Source organism: Vicugna pacos, chromosome 11, assembly GCF_048564905.1.
Source record: "Vicugna pacos chromosome 11, VicPac4, whole genome shotgun sequence".
NCBI lineage: Eukaryota > Metazoa > Chordata > Mammalia > Artiodactyla > Camelidae > Vicugna > Vicugna pacos.
The window spans coordinates 30,138,148-30,162,152 of NC_132997.1; the positions used below are offsets into that span (position 1 = coordinate 30,138,148).

A 24,005-nucleotide genomic window follows, 5' to 3' on the forward strand; every position below is an offset into this window, starting at 1 on the left:
GGAGCTTCCCTGGGGGCCACTCATGGAATCTGCTGCTGAGCATACAGGGGCCACCTTTCTTTTCAGTTAACCTTCTCAGGTTAGCACTATATGCCAGATCTTTTTTTTTTAATTAAATTAAATTTTTTTAATTGAAGTATAGTCAGTTTACAATGTTGTGTCAATTTCTGGTGCACAGCATCATGTTTCAGTCATACATATACATACATACACTTCCATATTCTTTTTCAGTATAGGTTTCTACAAGGTATTGAGTATAGTTCCCTGTGCTGTCCAGTAGGACCTTGTTGTTTATCTATTTTAAATATAGTAGTTCATATCTGCAAATCCCGAACTCCCAGTTTACCCCTTCCCACCCCTTTCTCCCCATATGCCAAATCTTAACCATCACCTTCTTTCACTTAATTCTTTCTAGTTCCTAGCTAGTGAATGAAATGCAAAGGAAGAAGTTATATTAGAAACAATATCAAATGGAAAATAATACATTGATTCACCTAGAAAATGACTTTCAGCAGATTTTTTTTAAGTGACCAAATAATTTTGTTAGCAGTCAGTTTAATAAATTTTACATTTAAGACAAAGGATCCCAAATTATGATGGATGGAAGGACCCACTTACTCTTCATCAAGGCCAATGCGTCGGCCAAAGAACATTTCAATGAAGCATTCTAACAATTCCTGAGTTCCCCGATGAAGATACAACTGGTTTGCTAGCAAGGAAAAGCCACGATTCTTCAGAAATTTATCTTTTTGTTCCTTAGATGCTCTATTAAAATATGCATGCAGTAGCTAAGGAAAAAAATTTAGACAATTTAGATAATGTATGAAAATTCTGTATGACATAAACAAATCAGACACTGTATTACACGTGTAGTTGGAAATTACTGTTTAATTTCATTTAGAACATAGAAAGCTGAAAGGAAATGCCACCTCCACAGCAAAACAGAAATAAACCTCGTCCCTGACTACGCCGGAACGCTGACGACAACGGTCCTGGGGCTCCTGGCACACCTGTGAGGGGAAACCAGCTTTTTAGCTGAGCATGGACACCTAGTAGACTGGCAGTCTTGGTCGAGTACAGTAGAGTATTTGTGCCTAACTTTGATTCTGAAGCAAGAAAAATCAGCCAACACTGTATTACGCTTTCTCTGAAAACATACATATATCCTAGACGTCTGGTTTTCAGACTTCTGGCCGACTGTTTATCCTGGGCATCGGCCTACATTTCCACCCTTCCTCAGCATCTGAAATGCAGCACGGGTACAACCAAAGTAACCGTTTTCCCTTCCAGACTCACTGCTTCCGTGGCTCTGATCTCAGACACAGAAGCACCGGGCTCCTAGACTGTAAGTTCAGCCTCGCTTCTGGCTCTCCTCGTCCTGATTTCCCACCTGTAACTATGAAGGCATCTCTCCTCCATCCCAGTTAACGTCTCTCAACTTCACCTGTCTTCCACTCCCCGCCTCCCGGGTCAGGAAGGCATCATTTCTCCCCTAGACTCCTGTGCTAGCCAAGAGCCGACAACTTCCACGTCTCTCTCCCTGCCATCCACTCTCTCACAGTGGTGACAGGCTCCTGTTCCCAAAACACACACCCATGTACTGCCCTACTTAAAAAGCTTTCTAAGTTCACGGCATTAAACAAAAATACACCTGTGCATGAATCCGTCCCTGGTTCCCCCATGAGAATGAACTGCTTTCCCTACGCTCCCATGCTTCTCTGTTAACACTCCCACTGAAGCACTGGTCACAGAAGCCCTTACATTTTACTTAGCTGGGTACACGTCTCCCTCCTTGACTAGACTATAAACGCTTGAATGCAGGGGCTTATATTATCCCACATAGCAACAAGCCCAGTGTTTTGCATAATGACATGGAAGCTAAGTAAATACTGGGTTGAACTGCAAGGGATTAAACAATACCCTACATCAAGACAAACTAGAAAATGAGAATCTTTAAAAGGCCATTTCAGTATTATGTCATTTTCTAATGAAAACTATTCATATTAAACATTTATTCATTCAACAATATACTTAGGATCTTTTATATATTAGACACAAGATTCTTACTCTCAGAGTTTATATTTCAGTGTGGGAGATTAAAATAACAAGTACACAAATAATTTAAGAGATAATTACAAGACTTGGCTAGGATGCTACTACAGAATAAACGAGGAGCAGGGCCAGAAGGAAGCCGTTCTGCGAGGTGGTCAGGGAAAGCCTCTTTGAGAAGGTGACACCGGGGCTGAAACCTGAAGTAAATGTCTAAGATTTGATGACACTACACTGCAGGAGAGGATCCTAATGAACTATGTGTTCCTTGTAATCAGTAGATGCAAAAAACACATTGACATGAGTTGGGGGGTAGGTATAGCTCAGTGGTAGAGCACATGCTTAGCATGCACGAGGTCCTGGGCTCAATCCCCAGTCCCTCCATTAGATAAATAATAATAAAAAATTAAGTATATGGTTCAGTAATTTAAAAAAAAAAGAACACGTTGTTCTGAATCAATATATGGAGGAGAGCTGAATTGGATGATACTCCACATAAAAACATGAGTAAAAGGTAACAAACTGTATCAGTTCATTAGGGTTAAGAATAAAAAAGCTTTAGGTCTATTTTAAAATGTATACCCAAATTTTAAGTTACACATATATTTATTTTTCCAAATTAAAACAACATATTCAGGAGCTGCCCTTACTTTAATAACTCCTCGCTGTATGGCAGGTGACGGGTGGTTAACGAGGACTAAGAGCGCGTCTGCTTGAATGAGCTTGTCCATCACGTCTTCCAGCATGGCGTCAGGCAGGATGAGAAGGACCCCGCTCAAGAGTTCGTACAGCCCACAGCATATGGGGACCAGGCAGTCTTCAGTCACACTGGAACAGAGACCCCAAGAGCCTGACTGACACAGTGCCGGGGAGGGAAGCAGCGCACCGCGACCCCGAGAGCCACGACAAGCGGCAGTAATTTTAACATGTGAAACAGAAGTCTGTAAGGTTTAAAGAGATGCTTCCTGACTTAGCTGTGATTAACAAGGCTGCCACCACTTTCTACCACCGGTCCTTTTTAGGTAAGCAGTAGTCTGTCCTACCTCTGTGATTTCCACGAGCCACGAGTGTTACTTAACTAAAGCTAAATAAAAATGCAGCTGCCCAGCTGCACATTTAGGCGCATGTGCCGACCCCAGGGGACGGCACAGGCGAGCATTCCCATCACTGCAGAGTCTCACTGACCGTGCTGGTGGAGACGCTTTTGGAAGGAATAAAAAATCATATAATTTTCCTAAACTGAAGAGTCTGTCTCTAATAACCATATGGAATTAAACGAACCACAGATGTTTTTTCCTTCAAGAACTATTTATGGTTTAGCCTTTGGTTAAAAGTGGAATTCAGCATCACTCAGTATTAAAATGAGGAGGGAGGGACCTCTGTTACCAACACACATGCTGTATTTAAGAGGTCATGCGATAAAGCCGCTTCTACAAGCACGGAGGTTCTCCCCAGCGCAGTAAAGGGCAGTAGGGGGGGGAGCTGCGCATAAGAACACGTGAGCACCTGTGAGCGCCTGCGGCCCGGCGGCCCAGCGGCTCGCAGCGGAGAGGAAAGGCAAAGTTGTCCCAGTCCTCGGCGCTCCTGTCGGCCAGGCTGGGCCAGCGGCCCAGGGCGGCAGCTCCGTGCTGTGACGGGAAGGCCAGTCCGAGGCTTGCGACGGTGCTGTGGCTGCGCTGGAACGAGGCCAGCCCCCTCAGGTGATCGGGCCGGCGCGGGCAGGGCTCGTCCCCGGGACCGGCGTCCTCGGATCCGGGCTCCGCCGCCGTTCCCGGGACGCCGGGGACAGGGGCCTGGGCTGGCAGGGCGGCCTCCGCCTCGCAGACCGTTTTCGCGGACTCGCAGCTGCTGAGGAAGGCATCTTCCCCGGCTCTCCTCAGCGTCTCGGAGCTCCCCGGCGGACTCTGCTTCTCTGGCCGGGAAGCCACGTAACTGTCCACGACCCTCTGCAACCCGTCGATGCTGCCCCCCACACTTCCGGGCGGCTTCCGTGGCCAAGTCCGAGGCGAGGAGGTCGGGAAGGCCGGCAGGCTTCGGGAACGCGGCATGCGGGCAGCCGCCTGCTGCGGGAGAGCCCTGCCGGAGCCGCTTCCTGGCGGGAGCAGACAGGGAAAGGCACTTAGGCGTCCGCCCGGTGGGGCCCCTTCTGCACACTCGGTCACCGCCGCAGCGAGAACCCCCCCGCGTCGTGACGGGGAAGAATCCCGACAGGTTAGCGTTCCCGGTAACTAGTGCTTAACATTCTTAAGAGTTAAAACTATTTTTCTTTCAACTACTTGTTATTAAAATCTTCCGAAAATACAGGTCTTCTCCTGTCTCCTTAACAAAATACAGTACTGCCTCAATGATTGAAAGCCGTAGGATTAATGGTTCTACCGAAGTGAAATTCAATGAACTGAGTGAAGCGTAGTTCGCCCTGGCGAGCGGTCTCCAGGCCGCAGGTGGACGCGGGGGGAAGAGTGTGCGCTCTGCAACTAGACACCCCTGGCTGCTCAGGTGGCCTCCAGTGAGTCATTTAATTATGTGAGTGCTAGTCTCTGCAAGTGTAAAAAGGGCGTTCAGAATTTCGACTCTGCAAGGTTGCTCTAAGGATTATGTGAGGTCACACTTGTGATGCAAAGCGCAGACTGCCTGCCGTAGGACAGGTGCTCAAGGACAGGCAGTAACGGTCGTGCCTGGTGTTGCTATTACTGGACCAAACGGCCCTAGACCGTTCTCTCACTCCTCCAGGTCTTCTTTTTTTTCCCTTCAATTTTTTGGGGGAGGGGTAATTAGGTTTATTTATTTATTTAATGGAGGTACCAGGAATTGAACCCAGGACCTCGTGTATGCTCGAAAGACTCTACTACTGAGCTGTACGCCCCCCTCCCCACTCCTCCAATTCTGCAGTCACTTTTTGCTCTGTTAGTGAGAAGAAAATGTTTTTTCTCTTCTTGCTGCAGCTCTCCACTTTGCTGCTTCTTATATTCTAAGTAGGAGGAGACAGAAAGTCACTCTCCTCCTCAGTGCATGGGCCATAAGTGACTGCCACTCACAGTGTCGTCTGCGGGCCGGCCGCGCCCGGGGTCAGGAGCACCTGCATGACTGCTAGCAATGCACACTCTCAGGCTCCAGATCGACTGAATCAGAACGGATGAGGCAGGGCCCAGGGATCTGGTCTAACGAGCCCTCCAGGCAAGTTTTCGGCAGGCTAAAATGTTAGAGGCACTGAGACGGAGTAAACAAGCACCGAATGGACTGCTTAGAGCACAGGCTTTGTGATAATAAAGCAGCTCCATAGCTCAGAAGTTTTCCTACTTATTTCGGGACTTCGGCTGGAGGAATAAGGCTGCTGAAAAGATTCTGTTCAAACGACCGGGAAACAAAGGGGGCATGAATGTGCTTGAAAATGTTTCAAGTGATGCACGACTATGTTAAAAATAACACTTCCTATTAAATTCCAAATAAAACTAATTAAACATAGCCTTAAAATATTCAAACAAAAGGCCATAAAATGTGCTAGAGAATAATTGAAACACTTTGGAGATTAATGCCCAGATATCCTGTCCTTTCTCGCCATCTCTCTATCTTACCAGCACTAGTTCATCATCTGTATCGGAGCTACAGACAAGACTAGGTGGGACTGATAATGAAAGGAATGTCTCAGTATGGAAGGGGACAGCAGTCAGGAGAGGAAAAGACACACAGTCAGTTCACAACCAGGAGATGTGCACGTGTTTTTTCTCTATAAAGATAGAAATGAGGTAGTCTGTTAAGATAAACCAAGAAGAGAGGAACATACTGTTAGCTTAAAGACTTGAATATACTTGCTACGGAAAAAGGGGGAATTGATTCTGAACATACAGAAAAATCACAGGGCAGCATTAAAGGGCCAACTACAGTTGCAGACCCTCCTACGGTTGCAGGAGTTCTCAGCGGTGACTTTCTCGAGCAGCTTTCAGCAGTGTGAGGAGGGTTAGAGTGAGGAAAGGTTAGGGTTTTTCAGGTCAGGAGTGCATAAAAGGCCAAGGGGACAAGGAAAATGAAGAAGTAAAATTATTGGCTAATGGGGACTAGGCTGGAGGGGAAAAAGGAAGGGGGAAATTGGGATGATGACAAAGAAACCAGAGAGACAGGAGGGTGTTGTCAGGGAGGGGGACACTGGAGGTTCAGAGGTGAGAAGTGTGTTCGGATGCTGTCCAAGGTCAAGGCAAACATACTGGTCAATAAAGTAGAGGGAAAGGTCCCCAGAGTCAAGGGACATGAGGCAGAGTGTGCGCGGCTGTTCACATGGCAAATGATGTTGTCTAGAATGACTTCAGGTAGAAAGGAGACAGTGAGCCAAACAAAGCTGTTGGAGAAAACGGGAAAATAAATCAGAAGCTTACAGAAAGCCACGTGACTATGACCGAAAGGGACAGAGAGTTCCAGAGCAAGAGGGCAGGAGCCTCACCCGTCTCCTAGGCTCTCCTGAGCCTTTCTTGTGGTTTGGAGTGTGAGTTGCTGGTTCCAGAAAGTAGTGAAACGGATGCCTTCAACATGCTCCATAGTTTTTAAGTTTAGCCTTCGTTTACTTTGAGTGTCAGGCTGACTATGCTGCTAAAACATGAATGATTTATCTATCTATCAACACCCAGAATTAGCTACACTTTCACTCTTGGGTTTTTATTTTTTAATTTTTTTTTACCTTCGGGTGGTGAAGCAGTAAAAGCAGATGGGCTTATGACCGTCAGTCCAGGGCTGGTAACAGACCTTCCTCCACTGCCAGAGCGCCTCTGGCACACGATCGACTGTACTTTCTCCTGAAAGATCTTGCCATCTAGGATCAAAACGGTTTGAGAGAATTTTTAAAAAGTATAAAACAAAAATGTAACTTTAAAAGCAAATCATCAAATGCAAATGTTTATGAAAAGAAGTTCAAAGCAGACACACATGGCGCACCTTGTACGCGAGCGCGCCCTGCGAGTCCTGCCCTAGGCTCTCTGACTGCGCCTGGCCACAGCGACCTCTGCTGCTTTGCAGGCCCTCGGAACCTGCAGTCACTGCTGTGCTTCAGCAGCCTGACGCTTCACTTTGTATTTGCTAATATGAGCTCTCCGAGGACACTGCTCATCTCTTCACTCCTTGAGGAAAGGGCTGTGTGTTATGTTTGTACAAAGGCCCTTCGATGTCCAATACGACTCCAAAATTGATACCTCCAGCTTAATCTTCCTTTCTGAGCTTCATATGCTTGTAAATTCAACTGCTTGATTCCTTAAATGCACCACAAATGTGCTAAATCTAAGCCTGAGCCATCCTTCTGCCCTGAATTCACTCCTGTTTTGCTCTCTGGTCCCTTTGGTGGATGCACCCATCTCCCATGCAGGAACCAGGAGCCACCCTTGACCACAGCTCTCCTCTATTCATGACTTGTCAGTCTCGGGTGCTACTGATTGCTGACTTGTGAACGCTTCTCATCCCCAGAGGAGTGCTATAATGCAGGTACTCTTCACCTGTCACCCGGATTCTTACCAGACTTCTAAGTGGTATCCGTGATGGACATCTGGTCATCCTCACCTCCTCAGAGCTGCCAGAATTCTCTCCACCAAATGTCAGCCCTGGCTAAAAACCTTCCTGTGGCTCTCTGCTGCCTCCGTACCACCCTGGGCAAAGTCCAAGCTTCTCGTCTAACAGAGTCTCCACGATCTGTCTACACACCGCTTCTCCAGCCTTTTTTCTTACATTACTGCAGCAACATCAAGCTGTTTGCTTTGCTGGGAAGGCCCTTCCCTTCAACTCCCACTCAACCTTTAAGGCTCAGAGTAGGCGCCACCTCGTCCAGGAAACATGCCCTCACCATGCTCTGTGGGACCAGAAGACGGAATGCTGACAGCGCCGTGCCTTCCACGTGGTGTAATGACCTGTCACGTCCCCCTGCCTCTGCTGGACCGTGAGCTCCTCAAGGGAGGGGCCGCATGTTACTTGTCTTTGCAACCGCCTTGCTGCCAGGATCTTGGTTCACTGAATGTTTGTTGAACCTAACACACCTCACATGCTCATAATCCCACTTGGATTTTTACTGTGGCTGAATCATCGTATTCACTGATTACATTCCTTAAAATGGCTGCTTCACAACAGTTTCCCGTCTAAGCTTGCAGTCTGCTCCCTCCCAGGCGCGCTCTCGCCTGCTTTCTCACCACGGCCCGCTCTCCTCACCCTCTGAGAACCTGGTCATCCCGCCTGTTCGTCACACCGAGGTCGCTCTTTCTCGTTCCCCCCTCTGCACAGCATTGCTGCCAGCAGTTCTGTCCTTAGCTTCCCTTTTCCTTCCGTCTCAGAGCTTTTCTTCAGTGGTCTCTTCTGTTCCCAGAGCTGCAACTCACTTCTATGCAGGTCGTTTCTCTATACTGAATGTTACTGTAATAATTTACTTACAGCATGTTCCTTGGCTCAAAACAAACACAACAAAGCAAAATCCTTCAATTACCCCTAACTAGAATACAAGTTCAAACTCTCTGACCTTATAGTCAAGGACTCATTTAATATGACCTTGAGGGGGAAGTAATTGAATGTCCCAAACTATATTTATGGTATTATTTCTCACTACTCCTTCATAAATCCCCTATACTTAGTTCATTATTCTTTATTTTCTTTTCCTATTTTTCCTCCTGTTTAAGTCATTCTCTTCACCTGGAATGCTAATTCTCCAATCTACCCATGGAATTTTACCTAAAGTCTTCAATGCCCATGCCAGATACATAATCTATGAGGTCTCTCTCCACAGCTGTCTGATGAAGCCCTCACTCCTCTGACATCTGAGTACTTCTCCTTTTGCATGTACTGGGTACTTACCAGAAATCGTTTCTTACTATAATCATTTGAGTGTACATCTCCCCTCACCTCTTGGCATTTAAGCTCATGCCTGGCTCATTTTAGCTCTCCGCTTTGTCCCAATTCCACTGTGTAATTAGGGCAATTTCTAGCACAGAGACCATTTGATAAATACCCAACAAATGGAGATCAATTGGGAAAAGAAAAACAAAAGTGGAAAAGCCAAGATCTGCAAAGATGATTATACCTACCTATGTGCAAAGAAAAGTAGAAGTTTGTGGGGTTGTGACAAACGTAAGTATTAGTAGGAGGGTGGACTGCTAAAAGGAAATTGAAGATAATTGTCAATAATTCCAAATCTGGAGGAGATCCAAGGACTTCTGCTATAATTTTCACAAATGATCTACAAACCTCGCGGGGCAAGGATGTGAGCTGCCCCTCTTTGTGTTCCTGAAAAAATAAAAACTCTCTTTAGATTTAAAGAGAACTGTCAACTTAACATTTTTCATTTAAGCAAGATATTCCTCTTAAGATAGAAGTGTGTTGGCTTATCACTCTGGTCGGACCATATTCACAACACTGAGCTGCTATTTCTCAGTTCAGGCAATCCTGCTATAAAAATGCACGAACACCAGTGGCCCCACGTAAATGTCAGCTGCAATTAGCACCAGTACCACCGCTGGCACCGCTTCTGCTCCTACTGTGGGTTCAGGAGGGTCAAGTTCTGACGGAGTGCTGATCACGTTAACACAGTACGTTCCACTTTACCAAGAGCTTTCTCACAACAGCTCTGAGAGGTTTTACCCTTCGTTTCTAGAATATGAAGACCAGAAGTGGTTATATGACTAACTTGCTAAACCACACAGAAAACATGTCAGTTGTGCGTCTGAAACTCAAACCCAGACCTCTTGACTGCCTGGACCAGTGAGACCTGGTAGAATGCCAAGGAATTACTAAAAATGAAGGCGGATATAAATACATTATTTATATTCTCCAATCCCACCTCCCCAGCGGGCAGCAGCCGGCCTCTAGAGCAAGGCCGTGGGGCGTAAACTTCCTTGTCTTTCCTCTCTCTGTCCAAACAGACACTGTGTCTCCACACCCAATCTTCTTCATTTACTCTTGTGCATCGCTGAATCAGAAAACGTAAAACCTAGACGATAACTGTGAAACACTTTAGTCTAACTACCTCGGATTTAAGAAGAGAACACCCAGTCTACAAAAGTAAGCAAAAACTCCCTCGTCAAGACCTCACAACTGCCACGGGGCCAAGCCAGGCCAAGAGCACAGGGTTCCCAACTTCCGGGTCTTTGTCATCCCTGCTACAACCACCTGCCTCTTTTCTAAATCATCCCCGGGGTAACTTCCCAACTCTCCTGATTGTCACCTCAATGACTCACTCCTCACCCATCCCAGCCTGATCCACTGACTCCTTACAAATAGTCGATGGCAATCTATTTCATTTCTTTAAAAAATCCTTTAACTTGGCCTGTTGGGAAATGCTTGCTAACACTTTTTGTCTTTCTCTTGCTGCTGGACTTTTTAATAATCATTTATTCTCACTGCCTCCAATGATCTGCCACACATGCTGCCTAAAGTCCCCAGAAATCTGGTTCCTGCCTTCTTCACTCTACTGAAATCTCATCCGCCACTAAGAATTTCCAAGTTGGTGGCCCTTCACCTGTCCGCACTTTCCTGGAACTTTGTACATCATGCGGCCCTCACTCCTCCGCCTGGGCAGTTCTCTCCCCTCTGCCCACCCCTGGCTTTCACTTTGCTGAGCTTCCTGGTTCTTCTTCATCTCTTCAACCACCCACTTTTTTGGGGGTGGGGGGTGGAAATTCTTTCTACACCTCTCTCAATAGCTCCTTTTTCCGGTTTCACACCCTGAAAACGGCTGTCTCCTGCGATGCAAACCTCAGCTCTCTCTGCTCCTTCCGCTGCATGTGTTTATCCTGGAGTGCTTACCTACCCCCGTGGCTCCCCTGTTCATCAGTGCTAACAATGTCCGATCTCACTCTCGTCCGTCCCCTCAGCTCCCGCCTGGCACATCGCAGTGCCTGGCGGTCACCGCCCCTGAACGCCCACGGAAACCTCAAGTGCAGAATGTTCCGTTCACGCTCACTCCTCCTCTCTGTGATGACGTGATCATTTTCCTAGTCTCCCAGCTCAAGATGTCCCCTATCTGACTTCTCTTGTGGCTCCTATCTGAACAGAATCTGGCCCTACTAACCCTACTAACCTTCACAGTCTTCCTCCTTCCTGTACACGCCCACTTTACAGGCTCTCGAAGCTCAGGTCTTTACGCTGTACTAGTGGAGAGATGAACCTGGCCCACGCCTAATTTTCTACTGATTTCTTAATCTTCCTTAAATACTCTGAGATATCTGAAAGGCAACGACTAAGTTCATTTCTTTACATACTTCCCTCGATACCTAACATAAAGTTATCCTTAATAAATAGCTGTTAATTCAAAAAATAGGCTCTCTGAATGCAGAAGGGTGAAGAAATACACCTTTCACGAAAAGGAATTGATACCTGGATTTTTCTAGCATTTTAATTAATAATATGGAAGTGAAAAATATACTGAAAGCTCCAAGTTGATAAGTGCCACTTTTCTGACATGGAAAGAGTGAATAAGAACTTCACACTGTCATATGAATTCATTAAAACTGGCCAACAAGTTTCAAAGTGGACAGACAAGGAGAAAGAAACTGAGTGATACATAAAACATTCGGTGAGCAAGGGGTCTGGGAGGTCACTGTACTGTATCCCTGAAGACAGCACTCTAATTTCCCACAGGGGCCAAGAAGGGTATGACGTATTTTTGTTTTGTTACTTCAGAATTCATTCATTCCACAAGCGCTGACTGCAGGCCTCTGTGTTCCAGGTACTGGGACTACTGTGTGATCAACAGAAAACCTCACTCATGCCCTCAGGAAGTCCGCAGGGGAAATGAGCCATCAACTCATGAATGACGTAAAACTAACAAAACGTGCACGTGCAGAGGGAGACAGCGTGCGCTCTGGGGAAAGGGCGCGGAAGTCAGGTTTACGCTCGGCATAACGCAGGAGCAGGAGCTGGCCAGGTCAGAAAGACCATCACCTGTCCTGCCTGTCCTGCGCTGGGAAGCAGGCTCCCTTGTTTAGGGAAGAGAAGTAAGGCGGGGGCTGCGTGGCTGCAGGTGGGGCTGAAGTGCAGCCGATCACACAAGCCTTCTCACAGAAGTTGTAGGTTTTTAATTTTACCCCAAGAACAGTGAGAAGGCACCAGCGCAACGGGAACAAAGGGATGTCAAATGAAGGCAACGCTACTGATCCCACGGGGCCTCTGGACTCCTCCGAGCGGATAAAGACCTAATGTCTGCCTCGGGCAACGAAAATAAGCCGACTTGAAAACGGCCGAATTCACCAACCCCGCTGGAAAAAGGGAATCTGCGAAGGCAGAGAGAACCATTCCACTAGAAGCCAGGCCACAGCACAGGCTCTGCAAAGCGCCTGGTGAAGGTAGGGCCACTTTTTGACATTATATTTGTGATATATTTTCAATATACTAAGTCTAGTACATAAAACAGATCTTCAACAAATACACTTATTAAAACAACACATACTTGTACTTGTTATTTAAGGAACATGGAACAAGTTAAAATTTCACTATTGTTGATGTTCAAGAGACTATCAAATTATTATTTTAGCCCAACAGAAAGAAACATCTCAGAAATTCAGTAGCTGTTCTTTTTTCACTGAGTTAGGAATGGTGACAACATAAAGGTCAAGCTACAAGAGGCAGGCGCTGAAAACCTCCGATACTATTCGTTGAAAGAGGGGATCCTGGAGAGAAGGGAACACAGAAAATAAGTTCATGGAAAGTCCCACAGAAGTCTGAGTGCACAGCACTGAGCTATTAAACATAAATGATTGCAGGAAATAACTCCAAAAGTAAAGTCACATGAAAAGTACCTGCAAAACCTGACAGGTCAGCAGAAAGTGATGAACCACTCGCGCTTTCAGCAACTGCTTAATGTTAAACACCTGCTGCTGGTGGTCTGCTCGGATGAGGACTTCCAGGGCTGCCAGCAGGCCTTCCCAGACACCTTCCTGAGGAGATGAACACAGGCCCGTCAGCACACGGTCACCGAAAACCACGCTGCATGCTTGTTAGAAAGCATGCAATACAGCAGTTTAACACTGCGTGTACACGCAGGGCCAAAGATTAAATCTGTCTGAAAAAGCAAATCTTAAAAGTTATTCCCAGACTATTATTATTATTATTTTTGACAACTGGTCATTTCTAAATACTTATGTTGAATGCAGTATTGCATTAGGTGCTTCATTTAGTACATTAACCTTTCTGCGGCATTAAATGATACACAATATTTTCAAAAGATAAATTATCTGGGGGATTTATTCACTATAGAGAAACACATTATCAATATTAACTGTTTACAAATAATTTATTTTCAAGAGCATTATTAAAAATGTAAAGACTTCAATGCTACTTTGTGTATACAGCACTTAATCAAAAAATTTTAGACCAAACTATACTAAATTGAAAAAAGCTACCAACAATGTAGAAACTCTCCACTTTTGGATTAATTTACGTTTAAGTCCAAATAACAGAATTCTCTGCACAATTACTAAATGTGCACTTTCAAACAGTAGTTACTATTCTTTTAAGGTTCTTTAAAATGCTTCTCCTATGTTGAATCAATTTTAAATAATAATAGAGAAAAAGGAATCTTATCTAGATAAGTACTACGGGAAGATAATCTTCACTTCATTTTATCACCGCAAATAATCTTTCAACAACGCTGTTAACAAAAAGCAAAACTAACTGGCTCGGGTTGCAGGCCTTGCTGTTTCTCCTGCCCTTGTCTGATGGAAATGTGTAATGAAAGGTCAAGGAGTTCACAGACTCAATCATGCTGTTCTAACCAAGGCCTCTCTTTTCATAAGACAGGGCCAAAGTGCCCCAAAAGAGAGACATATGAAAACTGGGAGACAGGGCAGCCCAAGTATGAAAACTTTATTTATGCCTGAAGAATAGGAGCAAAAGAGAATAGAGCCGAAGCAAACAAATCACCCAAAACAAGAAACAAAACAACTCAGGCAAAAAAAATCATTAGGGAAGAAAATCTAATTTCAAGCCCACAGAAGTATTTGTGCATATCGCTTTCAAATTCAACAAAAAATGTTCTGTTTTTAAATCAAACCACCTCAAATTAGCTCTTTGGAAATACTAAGTTAAACAGCTGTCCAACTTTTAGTTAAGATTTGATCTTCCAATCTATAATTTTATATTTTTACACACATTTATAGTTACACTGCCTTTGATCCAATTTGTTTGCATATAGTGTCTATGTTCATTTGCTTTCTCGTCCTGCAGCCCTATGCATATTTTCATACATACACATATATGGATTTTTTTAAATTGTGAAAGTATTTATTCAGAATGAGAAAAGAAATCATAGCAAAATAGAAAGTTTTAAAAACTGAGAAATACCACAAAATGCAGCAAAAGCAATAGTGAGCTGCTTGACACAGCTCTGTGAAGCTTCCTGTGGTTCTGGCAGCATGTTCTCTGACTGCTTCTTCATACAGCAGTAATTTTCTAAAATAACTTTATATAGGGAGAATAGAAAAATAGTTGTCTTTCCTCTAGCACGTTCAAAATTTATTTTCATTAATCATAGATTAGAAAAGTGTCTTTCAGCTTCACAACTGACCATTGATAATGAGTAAATCAGGGGGAACCGCTGCCAAATCTGAAATAACCAACTTTAAAAAAATCCTAAAGGCATACATACCCTTGGGATTGGTCCTCAGTTAGCTGTGCTTATGATGGCGCTGTCCCCTCTAAGCAGCTCTAGGACCTCCTCCAGCCTGGAGCTCAGGAGGCTCTAGGAACCAAACTCCGAAGACCGTGCTCAGCACAGGGCGGAGAGGCAGCAGCCCTGTGTCCATTCCCTGCTGCGACCCCGGGAGCCCCCCACCCATGCAGCTGTGGAGCTGCCTTGCCTGCACCTAAGACCAAGGAGGCGCCTTAGCTTGTGCCTGCGATGAAGCCAGGACTTCACAGCCTTGCCCTGAGTACTGGCCCCTCTATGACTTCCTGGCAACATGGCGCCCCTCCTCAGAAGTGTGCCCATTTCCCTCTGATTGGTCCGACTCTTCACACTCCCGGCAGGATCCCGTCTCAGAGCTCATGGTAAAGGCAAGTCCCCTTCGAATGAACCCCAGGTTCTCCAGCCGAAGATCAGCTCTAGCTCTTCCCGGCAGCCCAGTTCTGGTGCTGACCCTCCAGCCCAGCGTTACCCATGGCTGTTCAAACCCTTGCACAGAAAATAATCTCCAGATTCCATTTACATCTAACATTACACTGAAGTAGTTAATTTGTTCTGTTCTCCAGAAGAATGATAAGTGAATATTTAAAAGTACATGCCTCTCTGTACAGCAAAGGAAGCAATCAACAGAGTGAAAAGGTAACCTACAGAACAGGAGAAAATATCTGCAAACCATGTATCAGATAAGGGATCAGTATCTAGAATATATAAAGAGCTCCTGCAACTCACTAACAAAAACTCAAATAGCACAATTGAAAAAGGTCAAAGGACTTGAATAGATATCCCTCCACAGAAGACACAGAAAAGATCAATAAGTAGATGGAACGACACTCATCCCTAATCAACAGGGAAATGCAAATCAAAACCACAAGCTCTTGCCTCAAACCCTACAGAATAGCCTCTATGAAAAAATAACAATTATTGTCGACAAAGTAGAGAAATTGAAACCCTCGCACAGTGTTGATGGGACTGTAAAATGGTGCCACTCTTATGGAAAACAGTATGGACTTTCCTCAAAAACTTAAAAATAGAACTACTACCTGATTTAGCAATCGTGCTTCTGGGTATACATCTAAAATAACTGAAAATAGGATCTCGAAGAGGCCTCTGCATATCCACGTTCACTGCAGCATATTCACAACAGCCAAGATGTGGAAGCAACCTAAGTGCATCCACGGAGGAGGAGATAAAAAGACGACTGTTGTCCACGCATCCAGTGGGGCGCTACTCAGTCTTAAAAAAGACAGACGTCACCTGGCACGCTACAACACAGATGGACCTGGGGGACACGAGGCTAAGCCAACAAGCTCGTCACAGAAAGACAACGGAACCATCCTGCTCAAGTGGTCAGGATCTGGTGTGATCAAACTCACAGAAACAGAAAGCAGGATGGGGGGGCCAGGGCCTAGGGGCAGGGGACATGGGAGCTGCTGTTCAACAGGCAGCGTTTCAGCCAAGCAAGATGAAAAGGCTCCGCGGAGCTCCTGCACAACGAAGTGTGCACAGCTGGCACTGCACCGTATGCTCACCGACTGCTAAGGGGGTAAACCCATGACAAGCGCTTTTCACTGTTAAAAAAAGCACGTGCCTCTGCCTTATTCCATATCTTCCAGTCAAGCAGGAGCTCCTCCAGCACTTTAGTGTCTTGGATGATAGCATTAGACTCTGCATCCAACTTAAATTCTCCATTCTCGTTGATGTGAATGATGTCTTCACCACAGCAACCTTCAAGAAGGGTCTATGGGAAAAAGGCATTAACACAAGATGTGTGAATAATCAGCCCAAAAATTCAACAGAAATATTCAGCTTTCAATCGTCACAGTCACAACATAAAATTCAAAGGAAAACTAGTGAATAACAACATCTCACAAAGTAGCTTTAATTTGTTTTGCAACACAAATAATTAGAAAACCCTGAAATTTCAAATATTTATAAATGATTATTTAATTTCAAATATGGGGTAAAATAAACCACATCCTACTTTTATTTTTTAAATTTTTTCAAAAAGTATTCATGCCATAAATATAAGTATCTTGACAGCCTGAAGGGCAGGGGTGCAGGAGCACGAGTGGAGGCGAGGTCTTCGCCTTCGTCCTCATACCTTCAGAGACAGACACTTCCACACCGTTACCAAACGCGTTAAGTCAGAAAGGTACTTAAACATGTGATGACTGCTGGGTCGTAATAAAAGCCAACACAATATGGCTTTAGGAACCTAGCTCTGTAGCAGCACTGCCTAACGGGACTGGGACAGCACCAGGTGTCTGGGGAACTGCGTTCTCTTCCACGACTGCGGGAGCTGAAGCCAACAGCAGTGTCTCCGTGGGTCTCAATTTCACTGACCTACAGAACGAGGGGCCAGCCGAGGAGACACCGCTGGCTCTTCAAGATCTAAAATCTCTAAGTTCCATTTCTTCTTTTAGTCTTCTAAAATGTTTTAAAGGAAATTGAAATGTAATTGTTTAAATGATGAAAAAGACCCAGAAGAGCCTTCGTTTGATTAAATACATACTACCAGGTTTCCTTCATTTTCTTCAGGAATAACTGAAACACAAAACTCTACTGGAGACTTCACTGAAGCGGTAAGTACCACTGTGTATGAAACTATTTTCGTATACAGTGAAAATCAACTTTATGAGAACACACCTTTAACATGTGAAAGCCAACAATACACTTCTGTTTGACCAGCACCTGGTGAATCATGGAAAGCCCATCACAATTCTCTAATTCACGTATTCTCTGTTGGTTGCACTTGATCAATGAGAGGATAACTCTCAGTGCTAATGCTTGAGTTTCTTCACAGCTACTGAGTTCCACAACCTAAAAAAAAGTAGATATATTTTTTTCTAATTTGTTGTGATAAAAAATTTTACCTGTGTGGTTATCTATCATTATGTAATATCAATCCATCAGTTTCATTTGAATGCTTGTCTTTTATTGCTGACACTGTTCATTATTATTTAAGAACCGTAAAGAAACAAAACTAAGAACATAAATTCCATGTTCTTTTGTCGCTTATTCTATAAATTGACTCAAATAACACTGATAACCTTAGAAGTCAGTAGCATTTTATTAGTGATCTGAAATGTCAGCAAAATGCCTCAAATTTTTGATGATTAGTCAGTCAGTCAACAAACAGGCTCTGTGTTATGCGCTGTGGGAGATGAAGTAGCAGGCATGTACCTGCCTCCAATGCAGCCTGCTGTCTGCTCAAAAGAGAAGACGTCTGTATAAAAGCTATGGACTGTACCTTGTACTTCAAGTCCTGCAGTGCTTTCTGGAAACTACTACATGTAAGAAATACACACCTTCTCATGCAAAAAGCCAAAGGAGAGTGAGACAACATGAATGCCAGGAGAGCACACAAATGCGTCTGACTCCACTCCGCTTGAGCTGGGGAGCCTGCATGGAGCAGATGGCCTGGAACGAGGGCGCCAGCCTAGGAGGTGGGGGTGAATGGGGCCGGGGGTGAGGCACGGCCAGGAGAGAGGGGAACAGCTAAACCCGGAAGCTCATGGTCCATCCAGAGGGCTGCAGCCGCCACTCTGGCTGGATGGTGGAGATGAGGCTCGGAAGGCAGCCTATGTGTGTAAGGATTTTAAGGGACCAAATTTTATTTTTGTAGGAGAGGAAAGATACTGAACAAAGCTTTTAAGTATAAAGATATCCTTTAAAAGTCTTATTTGTAAGATTCTATGTGTATGCAAGATAAAAAATTAACCATTTTCTCTCACATGTAGTCACTGTGTAACAGTGATCATAACACATTTATATTCAATAACTTGATGAAAGAGGAAAAACCAAGGATATACATTTTAAAATTATACAACGCTATAAAAGTAAATCACAAAATGCTGACGAGAAGTTAAATGAAAAGCTTTTAATTTTAAGACACTAGGGTAAAATCTATTCAACTAGATACTAGATGCAAAAAAAAAGTTTAAAAAAGTAAGAGGACGAAAAGAAAGACAGCGTAGAGTACGGTGGGTCAAATGCTCACAAAATGTTTACAAGAACAGTACCACCAATAACGACCGCTGACATCTCTCGTTGCAAAATTAATCAAGTGTGGTCCCATTAAAGGAAGAAAGCCAGTCAGGGAGACAGCATTATAATGTCTCAGAAGCTACACTTAAGGATAAAGTTCTGAGGCTGAGAGAAGATCAGGAATGCTTTAATTAAACAAGGACACAGAGCACAAGGAAGCAGAAACGATTTGTACTGAAGTGGGCCCATCTGCACCCCTGCTTGGATTGTAGCAATCCCTGAGCTACTGCCTGCCTGCTCTCCATCAGGAAGGACACTGCCCCTGCCCTCAGACGACCAAATAGAACTGATAATTAAACAAGTGTTTCTAAAACAGTACCCATGACAAGAGTCAAACTTTTTATTTCTCCTTCTCTTTTAAAAAGAACATGTCAAATCCGAATAAATTATTTTTGTACTTATTTGTTGCCCTTTGTCTTTGTTCCATGCTTCTGCAAACTTCAAGGGAAAAACAAGTTCCACAAACCTTATTTCAAAGAATACGTTTCTCCTATATTTTTACTACAGTATGCATTTTTTTTCTCCATTGGCAATTTTAAGTCTTGTACATTTAACACTTAATTGTTCTAACTATACATCTGGATAATAGAAAACTTTCAAAATCTTCATAAGTTAAAAAGAAATTTTAATCAAAAAATTATCTGTGGCAGAAAGCTTGATGACATCCTAACCATAAACACTATGTACTTTTTTAAACTTTAAGGTTTAATACAGTTGATGTACAGCTTTGTTACCAAAAAGAAGTATTAAAATTTATCACAATAAAGAAGCAGCTTCTCTCTAGATGAAACTATCACCAGTGATCCTTACCCTCGCAAAGAGAAAAACAAATATGCCAGTTCCACCGATCTCGTGCAGAATGCCCTGAACGGTCTTACACTCAGTGGGCCGGAGCGTCTTCAGATGGTGGGGTTCTAATAAGATGCTGTGAACTTCTTTCGAGCTGAAGGGTCTTTGAGAGAGCTGGGTTTTCATTTGACCTTTAAGTCTAATGACTGGCTCATAGATGGTGTACTGAGCAGGACAGTAAGTTGTATACACAACTGAAAGGCTTTCCTGAAACACAAATATTTTCCTTCAGTAACTAAACAAAGTTTAAAAAGCAAGCAGTCTACAAGGAGATGAATATTTCAAAGTGAAAAGACAACCAACAAATCTTTCCTTCTGTTTTAAAAAACACAGACACAACACTAAACAGAGACGTCTCCCCACAAAGGGAAAGATCAGTTCCATGTAGCAATGATCAATACGTGTAAGCGACAGCACGGCTGAGAACGTTCCAGCTTTGATCATTTTAGAATGAACATAAAATTACACCTACAATAAACTAATAACAACAGCTAAGTCACATACCACACTCACTGTGTACCGGGCACTGTGCTCTGCGTTTATAAATAACAACCAATCTTGACAGCCCTGTGAGATGGGAATTCTGGGTCAAAGCATTCAAATGTATTTCGTCCGGAATTTGCTCCTGGGCTGGCTACTGATTTAAACATGACTCTAGATCATTCTACCAGAATTAAATTCCAAACTATTAGCATACCCAACTAAAACTGAATAGAATTTTCAATATTGCTCCCACACAGGGGGTAGTTTTGATCAGAGTCTGGCTGTCAAGTATTCTATTAACTGCTTTAAGAACTATGGTCAACTTTAAATGCAAAATGGACTCTGAGGTGTTCTCAGCGGAGGCAGCTGCAGGAGCTGCGGCTTAGGGAAACCACGCCCTGTGCACTCAGGTCTCGCACAGAAGCCAGTGGGGGCCCTGGGCTTTGATCATTGTCGGCCCACGGTGATTTAAGCACAGTTTCATCGGGCGTCACTGAGCATCTCTGCACACCGACTGCTGGCTGCACAGCCGACTGCGTGTGACAACGCTGCGTGAAACGAGCCCGCACACCTGCGACAGTCTCCACCAGAAGTCAGGTAAAACTCCTGATGACCAGAAGCAAGCAGCACCTGACCTAGCGCCGTGCCAGGTGGGCACCGTCTCTGCCTGGCAGCCCACTCATGCCTCACCCCAAATTAGGAAGTCAGCCTTAAAAAAACCTGCTTTCTAAGAAGAGTTTTCACATAGAACCTGTATAATGTTCATTTGTGACCGCTGAATTTCATAACTCATAACCTATATTCTTTTCAGGCAAAATAAAAGGATTAAGAATTTTTTTGTGTGAAAACAAATGGATTAACTAAAAACTAGAGAGTTAAAATCATTATCTCTACAAACACTTAGATGCCTGACGTATGGTTCCCAAACAGGAACAGCAGCACCTGGAAATACGTTAAAAAACACAAATTCCTGGTCAGACCTACTGAACTGGGAACTCTGGCCCAGCAGTCTGTGTGTGGCTCTGACGTCACTCAGGTTTGAGAACCATGTCACTAAAGCATGTTCTGCCCACGGCGGGACATTTCGGGGGGCTGACTCTTGGCTGTGCACCATCGCCCAGGCACCGGAGAACACTCAGAACCCTGGCCCGGACTCAGCAGGAGTGGACAGCCAAAATGCCCCCACCCCCAACTTTAAGTGCTCTCTAGGGAGAAGAAGATTGTGTGCCTAGAATCAGATCTTTAGTTAAATTCCAGAGGTATCTGTTCTATGTCTATTTTACCACAGGTATGTATTTAATACCACTTAAGACTTACACGTTTTACAAAATAACTGATCTAAAACGTCTCCTTTACTTTAGTCAAATGTTACAGCTTTAAAACATAATTTATTTTGGTTGTGAAATATACACCTCATTAACAACAACAACAACAACAAAATATACCCCCAAATAGCAGTGTCCTTCAAGTAAGAAATCTCTCGGACCTATAACTGCAGGTCCTCATCAGAAAGCAGGAGCTGGAGGAACATAGCTTCACGGCCAGATCCACCAGCTTTCAGTGGATGTTCTAAGACGGTGAAGGGCAGTTTCCTAGTTGCTATAATGGAAAGTATCCATCACAAGCCCCTAATCTGAATATTAGTATAACAAAATATTAGAACAATGCATAAATGCGATCTGACAGTCTTACATAAGCAACGCTAGCAGTAATTTGAAAGCAAAATTCCTAGGTGTAACCGATATTAGAGAATAGTCTAAAATCTGAATATATGCAATTAAAATTAATATAAATAAAAAATTAGTATTTATTTATAAGTATGGAAAGGAAACATACTGAGCATTTTTTATGCTAACATGTGTTATGTTTTCATTATACTATAAACATTTTCTTGAATGATTAATAGGTTTAACCTAAACTAAACTGATACTTAGTATAGAAATATAGTTTCAAGAAAAAGGAGATAAAAATTTGAAACCTGGAAACAAATTCTGAGGTCAAAGTATTTCAATTTAAAAAAATATCTCTAAGGAAAGAAAATGCTGAGAAACAAAAAAAAGTTTAGAAAGCGAATTCACTGTTAATGACATATTCAATAAACATAAATAAGTTACTAAAAATTTAAAACTTATAAAATGAAAACTTACAATTAAAAGACCAATGTCCACATCTTTGTTGGTCATAAAAAGTTCTCTGATTTCTTCACATCGCAAAATTTCCTTATTAATGTACTTGGAATAGTCATTCACAGGTTTGCCATATTTACAAGGCATTATAGACGTATGGTTGGGTCCACAAGCATATAAATAAAATGCCTCTTGTGAACCAAGCTTAGCTCCTGAACAGCAGAAAAAGAAAGTTACTTATTCAAAACACGGCAACCAGAATTCTTCATAAAAAGCAAGAAACAAAGACTTGTGTGTTTTTTTTGCTAGATTCCTTTAGTCGTTCACTGTATCTTCAAAACTGCTAAAGCCTCAATTTCCAAATTAGTGTAATAAGCAAATAACCTATGGCAACTACAGACATAAGATGAATTGAAAAACAGATGCTAGAAAGCAGATTTTTTGTTTGGTTTTGCCTTTTTTCCGCCAGTAATTGGGAACTATACCTCAGTAAATTTGTTTTCAAAATGAAATGTGGATTGGTTTCTTTATTCTTTCCATCCATCCATCCATTCAATAAACACTGTCTGAATGCTACTATGGGCCAGGTTTAGAGACATATTTTTAAAAATCATGTATTTCTTTTTCTCCTAAAATTTGGCATTTTAAAGCAATATACTAAAATTATAAATAGAAGAGACAACCAGTCTAAGCTCACCTGTCATGGGTTATAAAACTGGTTACCACAGGCGTCTCCTCTGGGGGTGGGGGAGGGGTGAGATGTGCGTCTCTACTTTAAATGTGTGTGTCAACTATAAGCAACATCTAGATTATAAAAATGTTAAGCTATTCAAAAAGTACACCTCGGAATCTAGGAAATACAGTGCTTATTAAGTCCACGTGCAGGAACAGGGATTACTGTTTTGTCCAGGATAATTTACTTGGTTTAATACTTGTTAACTGAAAGAAAAATTTGGAATGCTTTGAAGGCAAAAAATATACCACTGAAGAGGAGTAAATTTCCTAGGTCCCATTTTCCAGCCAACTGTAAACACTCTTCTTGGGATGGCGAACAATGGCCGATCATGCAAAACGTTTTATTGCTGTCAGATGACAAACTCGTTTTTCTTGGAAGCATAAAATCCAAAGTAACATCAGGCTTCCTACATTAAAAACAAAGTTAAATCAGTCACTTCAGCGTGGACTAAGTCTTTTTAAAAGTATGAATGTATAATACTGGGGAATTCTTGAACAGGTTTCTCGGTCAGTATCAGACAGCTGGTGACGGGGAGAGAGAGGAGGGCTGATTCTGTTGTCTCTTGGTCCAAGGTGCAGGCAGCACAAAGCCCCCAAGGAGGGGAGCGGAACCGAGATGCCGGTGACCCTACATCAGGCCACAGGAAGCCTGCGACCCGACTTTGCTGCAAGTTTTCTTGGTCTCCTGACTTCTGCATATTCGCCTTCTTGGTTTAAGATGCAACTCTACCCGCCTCCCTGATTTTATCACGAAGTCTCCCCTCTCGGAGTCCTAAACTCTCACGTCCTCTATGAGGGCTTCAAAAACTAAACAGGAAAAGAAAATCACTTCTTCAGGCTTTGCCCTGATGTGGCTCTGAAATGCCAATGCTTCTTTGCATTTTGTTTTTTCAGCCTAAGTCATTACAGAGCTGTTGATTAGTCTCCTGCTTTTCTTCCTGGTACAGGAATCCTTACAGAAGGCAGAGCAGGAAAAGGTAAAGCAATGCTTTCTCCTAAGAGACCCACACGATGGGGAGTGTAGTTGAAACTGCAGAGTGACAAGCTCTACCCCCTTTTTACAAATATTTTAACTCTATACTAAG

At 43.4% G+C, this 24,005-nt stretch overlaps 1 protein-coding gene across 6 annotated transcripts in view; it reads right to left on the minus strand.

Moving 5' to 3' along the window:
* Nucleotides 1-24,005, minus strand: part of LYST (lysosomal trafficking regulator) — a 149,188-nt gene that overhangs the window by 66,017 nt on the left and 59,166 nt on the right. For all 6 annotated transcript variants that reach the window (XR_012077287.1, XR_012077288.1, XM_072971018.1 and 3 more), the window contains 11 exons: nucleotides 23,167-23,327; nucleotides 22,207-22,397; nucleotides 19,538-19,783; nucleotides 17,327-17,500; nucleotides 16,269-16,418; nucleotides 12,798-12,935; nucleotides 9,090-9,288; nucleotides 6,716-6,847; nucleotides 3,556-4,141; nucleotides 2,700-2,877; nucleotides 619-788 (listed from right to left, as the gene is read on the minus strand). Coding sequence is in view for 4 of the 6 variants with exons in the window: in XM_072971018.1 (XP_072827119.1) it covers nucleotides 619-788; nucleotides 2,700-2,877; nucleotides 3,556-4,141; nucleotides 6,716-6,847; nucleotides 9,090-9,288; nucleotides 12,798-12,935; nucleotides 16,269-16,418; nucleotides 17,327-17,500; nucleotides 19,538-19,783; nucleotides 22,207-22,397; nucleotides 23,167-23,327 (2,325 nt within the window). In the remaining 2 variants the exon portion in view is untranslated. The remainder of the gene's footprint in view (nucleotides 1-618; nucleotides 789-2,699; nucleotides 2,878-3,555; nucleotides 4,142-6,715; nucleotides 6,848-9,089; nucleotides 9,289-12,797; nucleotides 12,936-16,268; nucleotides 16,419-17,326; nucleotides 17,501-19,537; nucleotides 19,784-22,206; nucleotides 22,398-23,166; nucleotides 23,328-24,005) is intronic.